Raw genomic sequence first — 20802 nt, 5'->3', positions numbered from 1 at the left:
CTTTTTGAGTCATTCAAACTTGTTGCATAATACATATAAAATTATTTCTTCTAAAATCTGGAAACAATTTCTTTTAATTCAATAAGTAACGTTTCGTAGTCAAAGTTAAGCTGAAGTCAGAAAATTAAAATGTTAAAAAATTTGAGTCGCAAATAATTTATTTTTACCAGTTTTACTAGAAATTTAAAATACGTTGAAAATATCAAAAAAATATTTGTAAATGAATACATAAATGAATTGGAAATAAAGAAATCATCGATTCAAATTGCTCTAAAGGCGAAAACTTTAACTAATCAAAACGTTAATTGAATTAAAACTTGTATTTCTAATATGTTTAAAGTTTTTTTAAATAAATTTCAAGACTTCGATATTGTTCAAACTTATAAATTAATACTGTCTAAATTTTCTATGTGCAAAGCTAGTCAAAACTACTCTTTAAAAATAAACCAAGCCTCATACATTAGTAACAACGATTTTTTTAAAATCTTCTTCCGAGACAGTTGAAGCGAAATAATTAGATCTGCTTGTTTATACAAAGCCCATCAAAATATTGACACAGGATGTATAGTACTGAATTATGGGGCCTTACGAAAACTGCCATTAAAATGATTTAAGCCACCCTTTTAATTAAAATGCAAACATATACAAATTGAAACTTAAAAGGGTCTTCCTTTTTCGTTTTCATGGCAAACAGTCAGTGAAAAAATGTTAGTCAAAGGGCAGAATTATCGCCAAAACAATTTTTTTTTCGATTATATCTAGTCCAACTTTATTCTATAATATTATTGAAATATCTTTACGTATACATTTTACTTTTTTGATTATAATTTTTCGCTTAATCTTGGTAATTTCTCAAGTAAGTATTTTTGAACGAAATAAATTGTACTGTTTATAATGATAACGATAACGAATAGCAAAACATGTTCACTTAATATCCCAATTACAGGTTCAATCAAGACCAAGTAATAAATTTCTTGTATTTGCTGGTAAAGTTGACTCACATATTTCATATAGTACTTGCGAAGTAAAATAAAATGGAATGGGTATTGCAGGCCCAATTTAAAACAATGCGGTTCTTGCAATTGTGAAAAATCGCCAGCCTTAAATGCGGTTGTTACATAGTAACTGATGTAACACCAGGATGAATGGGCGCAATTAGTTTTAGGGAAGCGTGCATATGATGGGCATTTTTCTTTTTCGCTTGACTGGGCTAGTTTTCTATCTCTAAGAGATACAACTCTTATTGACTTTAAAAGTAGAATAAGTATATGTGACAAATATGTCTGGCAAAATTCGTTTAGGTTATGCTTTTTACAAAACTTCTGGATTCCTCCTGCATCGGTTTTTGCTTAGTCGAAATTGCTGACGTTTTGCCAATCATCCTGTTGGCTTCTTCAGAACTTGACTGGAACTGGCTCGTATTTTACTCTGTACCTACTTATATATTGTTTGAGGGGGGCGCTAATGAGGGGTATAAACACCGTCTCAGATGACTGATTCCCAAATTTCGTTTAGTTTATTTTTTTAAGCAGAACATTGTGTGTGCTGATTTCTTATCAATATTTTAAATAAATAGGTTATGACTAAATTGGAGCAAAAAAGAGAAAACACCGCAAATTTTGACATTAATTCATTCAATAGGTCCTTAAAAAAAAGATATATATCTAGACAAAAAAATGATAAAATAAACTAAAAATTGTTAGGAAAGTATTTTTGGAATGAGTTTGATTGGATTCAAAAATATACCAGATTATAAAAATTTCAATTTGACACCTTCAATACACCAACAAGTAAAATGAGGGAGGTGAGGTGTTCTTTGTACATGAAAATAAATAAATAATGGGATGTTTATTTCTATTCATTCAAAGTTTTTTTCTAGTTCCTACTCTGAAAAACCCAATTATTTGCATTGATGACCAAGTTTGCGCATAGTGTGAATGATTTAGTCCTCGAAGTAAACGAAGTAGTAGAGAAGCCAGTGCTTCAAAAATAGTACCTAAATGTTTCTCCTTGCGTCAAATTGAATAACGCAAAAAATAATTAATCATAAATAGTAAATCAGTTTCGTTGTATATCGTCGACCACCATTGGCGGTGGATTTTTTGGGCCTAGCTAAATAGGTTTTAATTAATCGCTCGTGTAATTGGAAAATTATAGGATAAATATTTCCCTGTATGCTCGCATGTGTGCGTGTCGAACAATTTGTATGGAAAACTGTTTTAGAATCAACCTACAAATCCCGCTTTCATTAAATGCGTTGCATTGGGGAATAAATTTTTGCAAAACAATAGGCGCTATTTTGGATGCAACACTTTTATCCAACATTTTGTTACGCGGCCCTAATGGCATCTCCTGTCAATCTTCTGTTATTTTCAGCATCAAATTGTTACAATCAATGAATCTTGAGAAACAGAAAGATAAATTGCAATACCTTACAAAAAAATATTTTTAGTATATTATGCAAGCAGTGCGGTAAACGGCATTTGACTCACGAGTTTATTTGGCTCGAGCGGAGCGCAGGGGAGCGAGTGTTTAATAAACGAGTGACCTAAAAAGTTTATCGAACGTGTTGGATACTATACTTTTTCCACAACACAACACGAATACATTTACTGACGTGACCGTCAGAATTGACACTTCCCGCACGCTAGATCGGTGTGTAATTAGGTATTTTACAGACGGGAGTAGGAAAACTCCTTGGCATAAGAGGATAAAGAGGAAGCCGATATTCCGATGAAAAGCTGACTGTATTACACTAAACAGGTAAACTCGACTTGGAATATAATAAATAGGTATATTTCCGGTACTCCGGATCGAATGTTGTCTGTAGGGTTGATTTTAAACACGTTTTGTTTTGTAAAAATGTACCTAGAAACAAATGGTTGTAAAAAGAAGTATACTATGCAACACGTTGATAAACTTCTTCAGACCCTCGTAAACTCTTGCTGAACACCGTTCATTAAATCTCGAAGAGAAAAAAGAGTAAATTTAGATAGGCTGCACATTTCTGTGAAAGTGTACAAAGTACCTCCGTCGTCCTTAACTTAATCAAAACGACTTGAAAGAAACGCTAGCTAATGTAGAGTATTAATGTCTATAATACATTTAGAAATTAATGAAGATATATTTCTATTGTCTTTTGACGAATTTGTAATTACTTAAATCTGTTTAAAAGTTAGTAAATTATTAAGGATTTAAAATATTAAAATATTAAATTAAAATTAATATTGGAATAGCATATTATGCAACAAGGACGAGTTTATTTGACACACGAGCGGAGTGAGCTTTAATAAACGAACAAAGTGTAGCGAACGTGTTGCATACCATACTTTTTCTACGACCGTTAGTTTGTGGGTACATTGTCGCATAACAACACACATTCACTGAAATGATCGTCAGAGATCACAAAGGCCAAAATCCAAGGCGTGGGAAATATCTCCGAAAACATCCGATTGCTCCCAAACCCGTAGTGAAATATCCCGGAAATGTCCGAAGTGGTTCCGATCCATGGGAGACGAAACTGACGTGGTAAAGTGACGCTTCCCGCATACTAGATCTGTGTGTAATTAGGCATTTTTTTCCGATTCGAAAGAATGCAAAATGATCTGATCGTTCCCGTTCTATATAGGTAAACAAAGTACATTTTTATTCAAACTGGTCCACTATTCAGCTTTGTAATTAATTTTGCGATTATTAATTGGAGGGAAGTTAGTAAAAAGACGGTACGGAATTTATCAATGTAGAAACTAGAAAATTGTTGCGCAGTTTTCCGATTAAAATTTTTACTATGCATTAATTAGCAAAGCGGTCCTTTGCGTTTGATAAATTATTAGTCGCTCGCTCATTTCGTCGGCATTGATGTGTTAATAATTTTTATTTTGGCACAAGGTTTGAAAAACTATATAACCAGTTTTGGCTAATGTCTTCGCGATTTCTTATCAATAATGTTTAGCATAAGTATTTTTTTAGAGCTTTATTTAATTTTAATTTTAAATATACCAGGGAAATATTTAATAACCCTTTATACTGTATTTTGAAAAACTCGAGTTTCGAGTTTCGTTCGGCATGAGCTGAGCTTAATAAACTACAGACTGAAAATACTATACTTGTCCTACGACCATTATAGTTTTTGGTACATTTTTGCAAAACAGCAAGATTTACAGAGTGTTTTGTGACATGACCGTGACAAAAGTCAAAATCTACCGGATCCGATCGCTCCCAAACCCGTGACTAAAGTCCGAAGACAATGTCGGAAGTGGCAGGATACCGCATGCTTCCTCCGGGTATTTTAGAATAGGTAGTAAAGAAAAATTCTTTTAGTTTAGCGGTTGAAACATGTAACGAATAATCCATTTTTATGACCTGGTTTTCTTTTCTCCATTACCTATTGACTTTTTTATGCAATTGGCAGAAATAAACAATCTTGTTTAAATACCATATTTCTGTAATTACAAATGTCCAAAATAGTCTTTATCTCGGAATATGTAAAATTTATACGACGACTCTAGCAGGCAATAAATGTTTAATTTTCCTTTGCCATTTCGATTTTTTAATGTGACAGTTGTGCTTACTTACCCGAGAAGATACTGAAAATTGAAAATCTGGCAAAGCACTCCAATTTCGGTTTTTAACGCCAAGCATTATAAAATAATAATATGTTACGCCTCCGCTTTCTCTAAAATTGTGGCACGGCGCTCCGTACATCTTCAAGACTGGAAATACATTCTGAATTCTGTCAAGTCAAACTCTGGACAAGCGAATATCAGTTCAGCGTGAACAATAGTACGAAGTAGTAATGTTTGCTGTGATATTGCTTTAAAATTGCGTGATGATGCGTTCTGACTTTCTCTGTCTTTAAAATTAAACGAGATTTATTTGATTCTCGGTAATGACGATTGATTTTTTTTGTAGTTTTCAGTGTAAGCTGGGCAGAACTGAAATGACAGACCGACAGAAATTATTATTTCTATAAACTTGGCATATCTACCTAATTAAAGCATGTGAATTCGAATTTAAATAATACAAAAAAATTCGTTTTAAGGATTTGTTTTCATGTTCCTCCTAAAATATACATATATTTGACAGTTTTTCTTAAATTTTGATTAGGTGTTTGGTAGTTTTAAAAAGATTTTAGAATTATTCCAAGAAGCATGTGACCATTATTTCACAGAATAAAATAATTTTTGTTAGTTAGTTTTAAAGTATTCTGTAGTCGCCATTGAAATGTTCGGCAAAAATGAATGTATGTACAGATATATGTAATAACAATTCTAACCGCTTTGTTGTTCAAAATTTGACCAGCAATAACCGCCGACCTAGCGATCTTTTGTGAGCGGAAGGTGATAAAGCGGAAGTCATTTCTCAAGCTGTTCGTTAGGCAAAATGATAAATCGTTTGTGTTAAGGTGAAAGTATTGCCAACAAGGAGGTGAGGTCCACATTCTTAAACGCTGTACCGAAATTTATATTTTCTCCCCAAGAATTTGTATTAGGAAATATATTGTCAGTTTCTAACAGGCTGGGAATTTTTAATAAGGTTCAAGTTGAGCAAAAGCTGCTCTTTATAAGTGATTAAATAGCCCAGGTGAAGCAATGACAAAACACATCCCATTTCAGCCAATATTGGGCATAATTTTAATTTAAAAACTGCCAACCCGTCGCGTCGCAAAATACCTAATCCTGTAGGAAAATTTTCTTTTTAATTTCATACGCCCGCGCCTTTACAAAAATTAAATTGGATTTTCCTGACCCAGTGCGTAAACTCATATCAAATTACAATTTCTTTTAACGTCATTTCCTCAAAATTAATATCCAAAACTTCAAAGCTCTTTACGCACTTTAGTCACAAGCTTGTTTTGATACGCGCGAAGCACAACACTTCCAGTTTAATAAGTGAAGTTCATCAACGACTGTTAGCTTCTGGATACTTTGTTACAACAGCACGAGTACAGCCACTGAGTGATTTGCGAAGTCACCACCAGAAAAACGTCAAAATACCATCAATCTTTTGAAACTAAGTGGTTCGCGACAGCATTTAATGAATCTATCGTCTTAAAATGACAAGTAGGTTTTTTACAGTGGGGCATTGAAAATTACTATATTATGCAATAAGTGCTATAAAGGCCATTTGAGTTTAGAGTTTATTTGGTACGAGCTGAGCAAGTGCTTAATAAACGAATGACTTGGAGAGTTTACCAAACGCGTTGTACACTATACTTTTTCTACGACCGTTAGTTTTTTAAAACATTTTTGCAAAACAACACGAATACATTCACTGACATGATCGACAGTAATATCTCCGAAAACATCCGATATTCGCACCCTAGATCTAAACAACGAGCTTCAAATGCAACACAACTTAGCCATACAACAATCACAAATATCACTATATATGTTTAGGTTAGAAATCATTGCCAAAATATAAATGATAAGAGAAATATGTTATTTAAAACCAGCGTGACGTCATTTGGTACGATTTGCGATGGCATTGTCGATCATAAAACTAAGAGAGAAGGTACCTCAGTACGTTACCTCCTTCCACTCGCATATTAAGAATGGCTAAACCCACCCATTTACCTGCCAATGTTCTACCTTTGCCTATTATGCTCGGCGTCGTACACTCGACAGAGATAGCTCCAATTACCGGATAATCACAATAGTTTCGCAAGGCCGTCTTTAGTTATTGTGGATAATGCACGATATCATTCTTGACTTAACGAATATGTACCAAATTTATCGACAAGAAAAGAAGAAATTATCAATTCGACGCGTAGTAAGCGGATTAATTACCTAGAAAATACCTTTCTATACAGTACTTGTATAGAGGTAAAAGTTCCCTCCCTCCACCTTTCATTTTTTTGAACCATTTAATATATCAAATAGATATTTTTAAGGGTTACTTCTTGTTCAGATTATTATATTATATATATTAAATTATGTGTTAAATTTTGAAGTCAATATGCAAACAGAAAGTTACTAATTATTTGTTGTTTACAATCTGGCATCTAACTACGCTCGGAATTATATATGCCTCTAAGCGGAGACGATTGACTTTAGTTTTTTCTTGCGATTTTAATAAATTTTGCCCTAAGCTCGTATTAGTACTTGTCTGGAAGACATTATATGCCAAAATAATTTAAAAAGAAAATTACTAGAAACTGACGACCTTAGTCGCCCATAATTTTATTTGGAACAAACTATTGGTTTCTGGATATGGATAGGTTCCGCCATTAATTCCAAAACGAAAACTTTGTTAATGCCAAAAAAATTTGAAAGCTAAAAAATAAATTCTATTAAACAAAAATAGTGTCTGTCGCCCGGCATAAAGTGACGCTGGCGCAGCACCGCCAATAACTTAGATGTTCTCAAAAAAATAGTAACACATCTCCAACAGTTCCAAAAAATAGTTTGGATTGAATTCTTGCGAGTCTCCTGCGTCGGTTTTTGCTGGGTCGAACTTGCTGACGTTTCGCCAATCATCCTGTTGGCTTCTTCAGAGCTTTACTGGAAACTGTTTTTTCAGTCAGTTTTCAGTCAAGCTCTGAAGAAGCCAACCGGATGATTGGCGAAACGTCAGCAAGTTCGACTCAGCAAAATCCAACGCAGGAAGAATCCAGAAGTTTTGTAAAAAATATTGCAGTAGCCTGTGGAAGTTTCTTTCAAAAATTCTTATGAGCACTTCGAACGTTACATTTAAACGTAGGTGGTACATAAATACCAACGCCTCAGTGCTTAAAAGTATGTAATAAATTCCCTCATTTCGTGGAGAGGTTCCACCGCCATAACATTAAGGGGATTTTATAATCTGGGTAAATTTTACCATGTCGACAGCTGAAATTTGGATAAGATTGTCTCTATTATCGATGGGCGACGAATGAGTAAACCGGCCTTCGTCAAAAACGAGTGTCAATAGTAAAGCCGAAACACTGACAGCCAAAAACTTTTTTGAAACAATGGTCTAAAAGTCCATGTTCAATGAAACATTTCCAAAGTTTTCGATTCAATTAAGGAGTTTTCAACAAAATCCGTGCTAATCATTAGCGACAATGTTTTTCCAGGAGAAAATAATTCCAGTATAAACCAATTTCCGACTTCGAACAAAGTCGCCACTCGCTAACAACATATGTATTGTTGTTTCTACCAGACACTTTGAATGATTGTCTCCTTATCGCGCGGAAGTATCAAATCCGTTTGGTGGATTGTGGTTTCTCCCCTTTGTTATCATTGGATAACATACTCCCACTGTTATTAACGGAAAAACTAAGGAGTAAATATGGATTTAACGTATGGACGATTTCTTAGTAGTCCAGTATGTTGGATATTAAGAACCTACCTGTGTGGTATGTATAAAAAAAATAAGTTTTTTTTATTTTAATTTGTTTTAAGTAAAATTATAGCAAGTTCCCTCCAACGATTGCTATACAATGATTTTTTCCTAATTTTCTACTACTAATACCTTCAACCCTAATATATGGTACCTCACGAAAGTAAGCGGGTATAGCATCCGGTACATAATGAAGTGATTAATATTCAGATATGCAATATGATTTTTCTGTTCTCTGGCTCTAAAATACTCAAATTATTGTGAGACTAGGACGTTTTTTGACAGGAATTTCCAAAATTTGGTTTGACAATTGGTCGCCGGAAATCAAAAACTGGGAGGTTTTCTAAAGGCTTTTCAGCCGAAAAATTTTTTAGGACAATTGCTTTCGGAAGCGGCGGAATTTAATACCAACCGATGTAATACATACGAGACGTATGTTTTTGAGAAAGTTAATCTTCTTCGAAATCTACGAGTACACTGGGAGGAGGCTGTCCTTGTGGAAATAATTATGCACGGAATTAAGGAGCGCGATATACGCAAAGGTGCGAATGGATGCTTGATGGTAATTTGGCATTTATCAGTTCTTAATGCCACGTCACACTTCATTCAAGTGTTCACTGCTGTTTTTTTCAAAAAACTGATAGTAGAAAATGTGCAGTTAGCGAAACGTTAATAAAAATTTTCAGTCAACGGTGGTTATTAATCTTCTTGCATAATGGCAATGAGTGGGTGCAAGCTTTATTGACTCTACACTTACAAAATAGCAATTCACTGGTGTAGAACTCTAGTGGCAAGACTAACACTAAAAAGACCAAAAAACAAGATCGGCAGTTATCAAGGTCAAACCATGAAAAGTCGAGAGCCAATAGCAGCTGAGAACTGGTTCTAATTTGTTTTTGAATGAAATGGGCAGTAAAACCAGCAGCAGTGTTGACACTATTTTAGTTTCGCACTTTTGGCAGAACTAATGTCATTTATGCCATTAAACTAAACTCGATACGGTGACAATAACATCGAATGCTTATGCAAAACACTCCATCCCAACGGTTTTTCTTGTTTTACACATAACCGTAACCCCGAACGTACTTCGAGTATTGTGCCTTCCGGAATTTTTTGGTAAGAGAGAGCGAGTACGTAATTTGAGGTAAGCAAACATTATTTCGTTCAACTGTGGCTACAATCTATCACATTTTAATATGAATAAGTCAAATTAGCAATTAACATTTAACTTCCCAAATTCGACTTCAAATTCCTGTCATATTCTGGTGCTAAATACCGAGAAAAATTTAAATTAATTTGCTTTCTCAAAATACTTCTTGTGTAAAAAGGAACTAGGAAAATGACAACTTAATATTTCATTTCTTTATCGTTCATTTTCACGCGGTAAACTACCGCCTTTTAATTTTTAAGATGGATGCGGAGTAGCTTATTGCTTTTCCTATTTATAGCAAAATTCGCGTTCTATCAACAGTCTGACACTAATGGCTGTTATCCTTTGCTGTTTTCTTACTCGTGACGCAAATAAATGTGCCGCCTAGTTTAGGTACTTTTTTGCTTCTTCTATTTTCTGTCGAGCGGTAAGCTATCGGCGGCGATTAATGCGGTATTATGTTTGATGGATTGCCAATTATCCATTGTTAGATATCACTTAGACGCTTCGATATCATCCGAAAATACCGAGACAAGAATGATTAGGTATGTTCTACACGCAACCATTAGTAAATTATAAAATAATGTTGTGTCTGGATCGTATTTGGCAATGCTTCTTAATCTAGCAGAAAAACATGTTTTTAAACTAAATCTTCCTCCATTTTGCAGATATTTTATTTATTTATGAAAATTTTGAAATTGATTTGAATAACATTATTATCCAGGCATTTTTTCGAGAAATTAATGCAACTTTCTAATATTATATGGTAATTATATCGTTGGCTATGGTCTTCAAAAATGCTTCCGAATAAAATTTATAAATTCGATATGTTGAAATGCAGAAGTAGTAGCCAAAAATTCATTCTAATCACCAAAATACCGCTATTGCATCTCCAAGATTGGAGCTGTTATTCTATATTTCTAATATTAACTTCCGAGTACTTCTACTGCACTGTGGAGTCTACCAAACCGGGTTTCGCTTTTATTGGTCGCAACGCCTCCTAGCGGTGAGTTTCAAGTGTTCAAGCGACTGTCGAAGGGTCGGCTCTGTAGTCACGCGTTTGCTCCCGAATTTGGCCGCTGATGCACGCGCAGGGTTCCTCGTTAAAATTCCTGTCCGGATTTGAGAACAAAATATGTCGAAATGAGGCAACAGTTGATTAAACTGACTCGTAAATAAATGAATAAATATAAAAACCGCAATTCTAGAAGAACTTATTCTTCTTTTGTGATTTGACATAAATCAAAATCCACTTAACCCTGTTTTTCTCTTCAGTTGAAGAACAGTCCAAAAATCGATTGAATTTGTTATATTTAAAGAGTCTACATTATTATATATCAAGAATTTGCTTTCTATACATCTCAAACCTATTACATACCTTAAAAAATATTAATCTGGATTAAACTTAAAATTTATCAGTGCCATAACGAATAACTGCGGTCTACATCGCTCAGAAATATCTTTTAAATCGCGTCACAAATTCTGAAGACCCTATTATTCAGGACTAATGACGATAACAAAAAGGAAAAATATGGCGAGATAAAAGAACCATTTATTATCATTATCGTTATTGCGCGATGGGGATTTTATACCTCGTGTCATACCATTTATTCCGACGTTTCGGTTATTTTGAAAAGACGGTACGGGACGAACAAATGGCAAGGCAATCAAATCTATTCTCCGAGGCATTATGACGTCTCCCAAAAGCACAGAAGCTACGACAAGGAATAATGAGTGTCTGGAACTATTGTTTAAGTATTTCTCTTTACCGTTCTCGATTGATTCTCTTTATTGACGGATTTTCGGTTTGGACTTGGCCGCAGACAATTGTAAGAAGCGGTAAAAACTAATTTCGAATACACACGCTGTTATACCCAATCGATTGCTCGTAATGAAAATGTTGCAATTTTCCAAACTATGTTCTTGGGGCATCTTGATGCTCTCCGCTATTTAGCTAGTTTGACAAAAGCAGATTGGCAAAATTAAGGCATATTGTTGTTAAACTGATGCAATCACTTCAGTCCTCCTCTACAACTGCCAAGAGGCTCAACTTCAACCTCATTGTAAGAAAGTGAGCGGAACGATTTTGATATTAGGGAAACGGACGTTGTTAGAAACCCAACCCTGAACTAAATCTTGGTTTCTTCGAAAATTTCTAATAATATAGTGAAAGTGGGTACCAAATTTAAATCTTTTTGTTTAAGGTTAATCGCTTTATATTTGCCAGGAAAGTGGTGGTGGAAAGTTATTTCACTCTTTAATGACAAACAAGTCATATCGTTGCATTTATTATTTTTCCGAAAAACATATTTTTTTGCGATTTTGTGAGAAATCGCCACCTGATGGCAAGGTGAGGCAGGTAAGCACGATTGATAGTCTAGAAAAAGCCCTTTTGAACGACTCTAAGTTTATAGAAATTCGTTAAGCATATTCATTTAGGAAAATGTTCGAACATCCCATAATTTTCCTTGCATTGATAGAATTGATAGAGTAAACAGCATTATTCAATACCCACCTCAACTATGGTTAAAGTTAAAAATATTTGTAGAAACCGAAATTTAAAATTCAATATAGTCATTGCGCCCCCTGGTGGCCATTTCAGAATCTCGAAAATAATTTCCACCATTTTGTCTTGGCTGATTTATTTCATTTTTTTATCAACTGCCCAGGGCAGTCAGTTTCGCTAATACCGTACGTAGTTGCGAAATGCATTAGTTGCATGGTCTTTTTTCCTCCATTTTTGAAGTAGTGTAAATTTCTAGTGTGTACAGAAAAATAAAGTTGCGTCAGTTAATGGACTATATTGCTATGGCAAGGAACGCAATTCACCCATGGATAGGAACAACCGATAAATATATTATGCATGACAGAGGTACAATTTTGTCGTTGTTAACATTTTAAGTGGATGTTCTGCGCAGCACTTTCTCGCATGGTCGTTTATAAAGCTTATAATTTGTATGAATATTGGATTGAAGTGGGTAAACAGAAACTAAAAATGCCAACAACCCCACTGTCTGTGGTATTTGGAAATCCTGTTTCCATATATCAACTCAACTCGGGCAGCAGACTCAACAAACGTTGTCGTCCGGCCAACGCTACCCACCTGATGCAGCCTCTCGATATCACTGTATTCCTGTCAATGAAAGTCAAGTGGAGTCAAATTGTGGACACCTGTCGGTATCTCGGAAACTTTCAAAAAGAACAGTTCTCAGTATTGTTTTTCAAGCAGAGTCTGCTAATAGAGACATCTGGTTTATATCATTTCGATTCTACTCAAGTGCTTTAAAGAATTCCCGATAGTCTTTCGAGAGACACCGAAGCTATTGGTAGAAGCTTAGATTATTCCCTCATTGATTTCCCAAGCTTCGAGAGTCACAAGAGAATAATACACCAGCTCCTGAATCCGTAGATTCACGAATTCCTGAAGATTTACTAACTCCATTTAATGGAGATGCTAATTACATGGACAAACCTGTGTTGATGTTAGAGATTGCATCTACTGCAGGCTTAAGTCCACCTGCTCTTAAGAAATGGAAGAATAGAAAAAAAATGTGTTGCCAGTCGCATAACGCACAACACAAAGGAGAAATAAAGATAGCTCCAAATGTGGTGTAAAAAATGTCGACATTAGACATGCAGTTTCTGTAATCAGGGCAGCAAAGATTACTTTAAGTGCGAGAGATGTAAAAATTCGAAAAGTAATCAATTGATGAGTCTGATGAATTATAGGCTTAGTATTTGTTTTCTTCACTGCTTTAAGGAAATGTTCATGTAGTATATAAAGCTTTTATTTGTTTTAGTTCTTTTAGTTTATAGAGCATATCTTAGCATAATAAATGAATATTTCACTAACTTTTGAGTTTTATTCCTTATAAATAATACAATATTATTATATCCGGAGTAACATGGGCATAGTTCTGATGTTCCGCCAACGACTTTTTGTCTACTTTGAAAAAATATTACGAAAAGGGGTCCAAGTCTTACCGGTTTACTGTATATCACTAAAATAAAAAAAATATACTATATTCAAATAAATGATAAAAATAATATATGAAGGAGTATTTTCTGGGCACACAGCTGAATAGAGAAAAACCGAAAATCGTGATAGAGATTTAGACCGGACTCTACAACTCTACATCTCAAACGATGATGATTTCTGGTTCTGCTTAGATCTGGAGGATACGATAGAACCGAACAGTATCAAAACCCTGAAATAAAAAGACCATATACGCCACAAAATAACAAATATTATTCTGGGCTATCTCTGGTGACGGGCTGATATACTTACAATGTGCTGGAAACGGACTAAGGGGTCGGCAACGAAAAGCCTGTCAACACTATGCCTGGTTTTTACTCAGACCAGGTCGTGTTGTACTGACTGATAATGAGTATTAATGACTCCTGCAGGCAACGAATGGGTTCGATAGTTAAAATTCATTAAGAGTTAGATACTAAAAAATAAAATAAAATATCACCCGAGTGTTTTAGTTCCGATAAGTATCTTCCAATTCGAGAATCCCATTTAAAAAATCGAAACGTTTTTCGGCCGACCGGCTAAATTAAACAAACTGCTTTGCCATTACTGCTGCCGCTGTTGCAAACAAATAAGGAATTTAACGAAAGCCCTGACCGAGTCTCTTGTTAAACGGGATCGTGCCACCACATACAAAAAGGCCTACGTTGCTGCTCGTGAGACCGTTCAACTTTGACAACTTTTTATGCAAATACACTCGCCCTCAAAGAGAGACCGTGCGCTCTAATTAAACTTTGAACTGTTCGGGGCTTGTTTAGGAGCATTTCATGACCGTTAAAGGAATTATCCCTGTAAATATTGATCGGGTATTAGATGCACAATGATGCCCGCGTGAGTTGAATATTAAAAGTACCCAGCTAAAATGGGAAGCAAAATATTAAAATCCGAAAATGTCACAAGAACCGTGTCACATTTTATCGAAATGAGTCTAAAATGCTATTGAGTTATTATTTGAAGTGATAATTAAAAGAAAGTTGTGCAAATTTCAATAGTTACAAATAAAAGTTACTAATTTTTAGAGGATTGGGGGCAGGTTAATATTTAATTGTTGCGAAGACGACCCAACACGACTCATTACTTGCACCGACCACTGTAAGCTTTTTAATTTCAGAGCATTCAGAAGACTTGCTAAAAAATCTTTCAAAAATGTTCAAGTTTATGGAACAAAGAACCTTCCTGGACTTTTGATACCTTTATTGGGTCATGCGTGATCCAAAACACGACCACTACAATGGCGACAAGTTATCTGGTTTGAGTACCTGGAAAACACTTTTTATCTTTTTCTTCCCATACAATGAGAAATCCCAATCTTCCGGGTTTCATTTCTGAAGTGTTCATTACCTAAAGCGCGGAGACATAATTTTTTTATTTATTTTTTTTATTTATTTAACCAAATTCTTTAAGCTGCAGATTGATCTTTTTTCGTTTGTTTACTATCAAAAAACTCTTTCGTACTTATAAAGAATATTATATTATGCAACAAATGAAGAAATTAATCGCACCTTTTCTACAATCATTACTTTTTGGGTGCATATCTGTAAAACAGTACGAATAGATTCACAGTAGGAAAAACATTTTTCCTGAAAAAAATAGAAGCAAAGAGGCCTAAGCTACATATTTATTAAAATTTTTTACATTTAACCACGCACACTAATAATACTACACTAGAAATTATCAAGTTTTTAAAAGCCATAACCGAGAAAATGTGGAGGGGAAGTATAGAAAAAACACTTGGAACCTGTGCGACACTTGACACACATTTCTTAAGCTAAAATTTCACCTCGGGAAATGCAATGCCTTGACATTTGACGGTGGCTAATTAAAATTTCTGTTGCTAGTTGTTTCACATTCATGCATAATTAGTATATTATGCAACAAGTGCGGTAAACGACATTTGACTCACGAGTTTATTTGGCACAAGCGGAGCGAGTGTTTAATAAACGAGTGACTTAAAAAGTTTACCAAACGTGTTTCATACTATACTTTTTCTACGACCGTTAGTTTTTGGGTGCATTTTGGTAAAACAACACAAATACATTCACTGACATGACCGTCAGAACTGACAAACGTCAAAATTAAAGGCATTTTACAGGCGGGAGTAGAAAAAGTGACTTTATTATATAATTGTTTGCAGTAATAGCACTTTTTTATTTTACTGACAATTCGAATGATGACCATCTGAAAATTACTAAAATATTACGAACAAATAAAATTAGAACGTGACCAGAATATTAAGCAACGAAATTGCACCAGCTGAATGAAATACTGTCATGCTAGGATTCAAAAGAATACTAATATCACATCACGACGAACACACTAATGCAAAAACATAAAAGGTTAAAAGCCACAAAAGCTGTTGACGGTAAACTCAAGTGCAGTAGGTCGCATAACCGACTAAAAGTAAAGTTTTAATGTCAGGCCATTATCGATAGATAGCGACGGGTGTGCATAATTCGATTATTTTGAAATTTGGTGGTGTTTTGGCCATTTGCGTGCTTATCGCTGCCATAATGGCCCCAAAATAATGCATCAACAATTATTGCCAGTAAATATGATTACAGTAGCTCAATGTTTCGCGTAGATATAGGTGGATAGCTACGTAACGACCTGATATATCTCCAATATAATAGTTTATTCATACGCGCGAGCCTGCATCGATATTGTGTTAAAGAATTTTGAATTTGCGTGTTGGCACAATAATGCTAACGAGCCGCCCTGTTCTCAGTACAATGAGAATATTTTCGATCGATACGTTAACAACAGTTTTATTTAAGCAATAACATTTCAATCATGTTTTTCTTTATTTTAATGACGACAATTTATTCCTGTATGCTTTTCTTCGGACTTCAAGATTTCTCTTGAGTTACAAGAACGTTTTTTTATACTCCTTTCTGTAAAATGCACAATTATGCACCGATCTAGCATACGGGACGTGCCGAGTCACTTCGGTTTTCGGATATGTTACCCCACAGCTTGAATTTTGACGTTGTCAATTCTGATGGTCAAGTCAGTGAATATTTTCGTGTTGTTGTGCAAAAATGTACTCAAAAACACGGTTGGTATTTTTTTTGCCGTTTACCACCATTATTAAAAAAGAATGTCACAGATTAATTTATGTGATTTCTAGAGTTTGCTCCAAGCGAAAATCCCACATCCTGATTGAGAGATTAGAATTTTTAATCGAAGCTAACGTTATCAATTTCAATTTCAGAATTACTTGGTATTTTATCGAGTCTGGTTCATTGGACACTATAGTAGAAATGGATAACGAAAAACTTATAAATGACGTTTTCATGTGAGAACCGTTGAGGGTCTTACTTAAAATTTTCATAAAGGTGGCAGAAGCGTTAAACATGTATTATCTTTAGAAACTAGAATTAAAGAGATTTATGTTGCAACAACATTCAATTATTGAGATTAATGCGAGGCACTGCTGTGGACTCTTGAATGTTATAGGTACAGGTGTGCCGATGTGAACATAACTTAAGTATAAAGGTTAATTAACTGATATATATTTAGAAGACCAACATTAGACTCTACTAGTGTTTGGTAGTATCTCTAACCTAAGATACATTTTTTTACCTAAATTATTGTTTTCAAAGTCTGCTAAAATATAGAACTAAGAAAAATGTTCTGAGTCCAAATCAAAGGCTACTCTTGAAGTGAATTATTGCTCCTTGAAAACAAAACTTGAAGCAAAATTGTGCTCTATATGGCATTAATGAGAAAACCCGTTGACATTAATTGCATATTGCTCTCACAGCCAGATTGACATTGGAAATTGCTTGGAACTTATTACTTTCACCGTACACTATACATCTCATACTTCCGTAGTTCGAAGACGTGTTGTTGAAGCTTCTGCCCTCCCAAACGGCGACATTAACAGTTTTGCTTTGAATCCTTAGATCAAAGCGGAGCAACATGAGGCGGTGTCAAGACCAAGTCCCTAATTTATTCTCCGACATTCAAACCCCTGGCAACATATTTTCCTATCCCCGCGCAGCATTTATAAACAAATTATATAACCAAAATTAACAAGGGTTTCACCGAGATTTATCTCGATTACGACTAGATAGTTTTGGATATATTTAAAATATCTTCAGAATCTTCAAAAAATTCTTTACTAAATTACTGTAACTTATTTCGGCCAAGCATTGATGCTACATTACAATATTCTAATCTTGTTGCTAATAAAATTCTAAAAGCGGGTTTTGACGCTAAAAAAATGCAAAATGTGAAAAAGAATAGATACCTGGCAGAAATTGACACTGGCAGATAATAAAATTTAAACAATGAGTAATAATATTAATGAAAAAAAAATCAATAAGTTTGTTTTATATTTAATTTTGAAAGGTAATTATTACAGCTGACATGTTAAAATACGCATGTTTTCTAATCTTTAGGTTGCAATTCAAATAAAGTACAATATTCGCTAGCTTCGTTCAAGTTTCACATTACTGCAGTCTGCATCGTACGCAACCGACGTCGGTTAGGAGAAATTAAGGCCCCTTAAAATTGTCAAATATCGACTCATGCTTTTATCATTAACATAAATATATTTTTGGTTCTATCTACGAAATACAGACACCACAAATTTACTGGCGTTTCTGTGCAGCTACAGTTACTATTTTATACTATCTACCGATTTTTTTTAACCACTGCCGACTAGGAATATGGATTATTTGGGTTAATGCAAACAGAGAGACATAAAATTTCACGAATCGCCAAATTTTTAACCTTGGTGAATTATCTAATGGTTCTTTTGCCAAAAACAATTCGTGTGATGTTTTAAAGTGTTTCTGCTCGTTGACTTGAGTCGTGGATATTTAATATTCTTCAGGAAGGTTTTAATAATTCCAACCTCCCGCAGTATTATGGTGCTTTTTTATAATAATTAACCTATTAACACCTGGCAAATATTAAACCAAGCAAACAATAAGCAATGTTAACGATGTTTGACAATATCCGGGTTTGTAAAATTTTGTCGACCGTTTTATACCGAGGTCCTGAACAAAATTCTATAACGGTCGGCCCTGGTTTAAATATTTAATCATAAAATTGTCAATTGAATATCAAATTATTTATATTTGATTACCTACGTCAGATGGTATTTTTCAAATCGTAAAGCCATTCTACAATAATAAGTTCCAACGCCGTGGAGAATGAAACAAAAAGATTTAACAGTAGGTTATGTCGATAATGTACCGGTTATAAATATACGAAAGTTTCAGAAGCTCAACAAATTTGAAACAATTTTATATTTTGATGGATTGATGTTTTTTTAATGGTACTACATTGCTTCAAACTTTTTAATTTCTAGAAAATGATATTAAAACGTTGTAAAACATTTTAATTTTTTTTTGCTCTTTTTAATATGTCGAATATTATAAAATTACTAAACACGCAGTGAAAACGATTTTTTTCAAGAACTTTAATATAGATTTTTATATTTTAAAGTAATTTTCGAGGTATTTTTGGACTAGTGCTAATTGATGATACAAATTTTCGGAAGTCGGCAAATGGAGACGATTAAAAATTTAAATGTGAATTTTTGAGTGACGCAAAAACTTTTAATGTTAATTATTTTTAACAACAAAATGTAATATTCATCCAGCTTTCGGAAAACTACTATTACTAAATAATGACTAATTAACTAAATAAGTTTTGTTGTGCACACACGAAACTGAAAGTCTAAACACATGAAACAGATTTTTTAAAAGCAAAATCAATCACATTTTTTGGATAGAAATTTTCGATTTTTATATTTAAAGAAGGAATGTTTAAATACGAAACAATAATTAAAAATGTCTCACGATTCAATCAAGATCAAGATCAATTTAATGTAAAAAAAAAACAATAGGATTTGCTGTTTTCGCTACTAAATTTATTTTTAAGCACGGTGAACACGAGTTAAATATTTTTCGAAATTGCTTTTGCGGGGTAATCATATTCTTTTGACGCCATTGTGGAACTTTTCAAATGTATAATAATACAATACATATTTAAAAAATTTTATAGGTAAAATCAAAATCAAAAAAAGATAATCAATTTAAATTTTCATATGTAAATAGTTTGCCAATTACCACGGTCTTATAGAAGTATAAAAATGAATTGAATTCTGAACGCTTTATAGCACCTATGTACATAAAACGAAAAATGATCTATCGTCAAAAGTGGCTTTTAAAACTATGAAAATGTGTTCATTTTCTGAAACTGGCAAAAAATATTTTATTGCGTCATTATCAAAAAAAAGTAACATAATATAAATTCGGCGAAAACATTTTATTTCACATTAATTTTATTTATTATTTGTTAATTATTGTATTTCATTAGATTTTATGTAACCACCATCCGATTTCGGTTCGAAATGTTGGTATCGCCTTCCTTTGGCCATTTTTGTCGCCGTTACATTATTTACCTAAGTAAGTGCTGTTGGTTAACACCCAAAAGACTTTAAACGGATCAACCATTACACGTGTGCACAGCACCAAATCGGAAAACACGAATGTAACACAGTCACATAATCTTGCACAGTGTCGTGGTTCTCCCCCTTCAATCAATCAGATACGAAACGTCGCGCGTCAAAGATCGGCGTAGGCCCAACCGCAACAAGCAATGAGCGGTGTCGTTTTCCGCCCGATGTCGGTCACGAAACTAACAAATTATTGCTTGGGGTGAATCTGGATTCGAGCGACGCGCTGTTGCCGTCTTCACGATAGCATCCCTTACGCCGCCGTGTGCGGATCTCTGTAGCTCTGCGATCTTGCGTATTTGGAGGATCACTTGTTCGATTCAAATATGAAATGTGGCGGAACAATACATAAACATAATAAAAAGGAGGTTACTAATTCTGTGATAGACTATGGGGACAGTGTTACTGTATGGTAGCGCCCAGCTTCGACGGGCCGCTATTTTTTTAGAAAATATTTTTTGTAAAGATGATTTTTAATCAACGTGAACCTATTAAATACATATTTTTTCATGATGAACTAGTTTACAAAAATGGGTATAGGAGATCCGACGGGACAATAAACAAACCTTGGGAAGGCAAAACGGGTATGGGAGATCCGTCAAGGCAATTTATGAAATGCTCAGAAAATTTCAGTCACAATAAACGAACCTTGGGAAGCAGTTGATTATGGCGATGGAATGGTTGATGATAATTCAAAAACCTCTACAGCTACAAAGCATAAAAAAGAACTGGATTGCATTATAAACGTTCAAATCTGATGGGCAAAAATGTTTCTCTACTTCCTCCTCTAAATTTACCAAATATACAAGGGTTGAACGTGCGGAA

General features: G+C 34.3%; 1 protein-coding gene across 1 annotated transcript in view; it reads right to left on the bottom strand.

The window, feature by feature from the left end:
• LOC132697350 (neural-cadherin-like) overlaps positions 1-20041 on the bottom strand; it is a 167112-nt gene extending 147071 nt beyond the window's left edge. Inside the window, exon 1 of the mRNA XM_060662780.1 lies at positions 19924-20041. Coding sequence (XP_060518763.1) covers positions 19924-19975 — 52 coding nt within the window. The 5' untranslated portion in view covers positions 19976-20041. The remainder of the gene's footprint in view (positions 1-19923) is intronic.
• Between the last annotated feature and the right edge of the window lie 761 nt (positions 20042-20802).

The sequence above is a fragment of the Cylas formicarius genome, unplaced genomic scaffold, assembly GCF_029955315.1.
Source record: "Cylas formicarius isolate icCylForm1 unplaced genomic scaffold, icCylForm1.1 PGA_scaffold_1__22_contigs__length_36826433, whole genome shotgun sequence".
In the NCBI taxonomy this organism is placed as follows: domain Eukaryota; kingdom Metazoa; phylum Arthropoda; class Insecta; order Coleoptera; family Brentidae; genus Cylas; species Cylas formicarius.
Note: the sequence above shows the minus strand (reverse complement) of the source record. Positions and strands in the feature narration are given on the sequence as shown.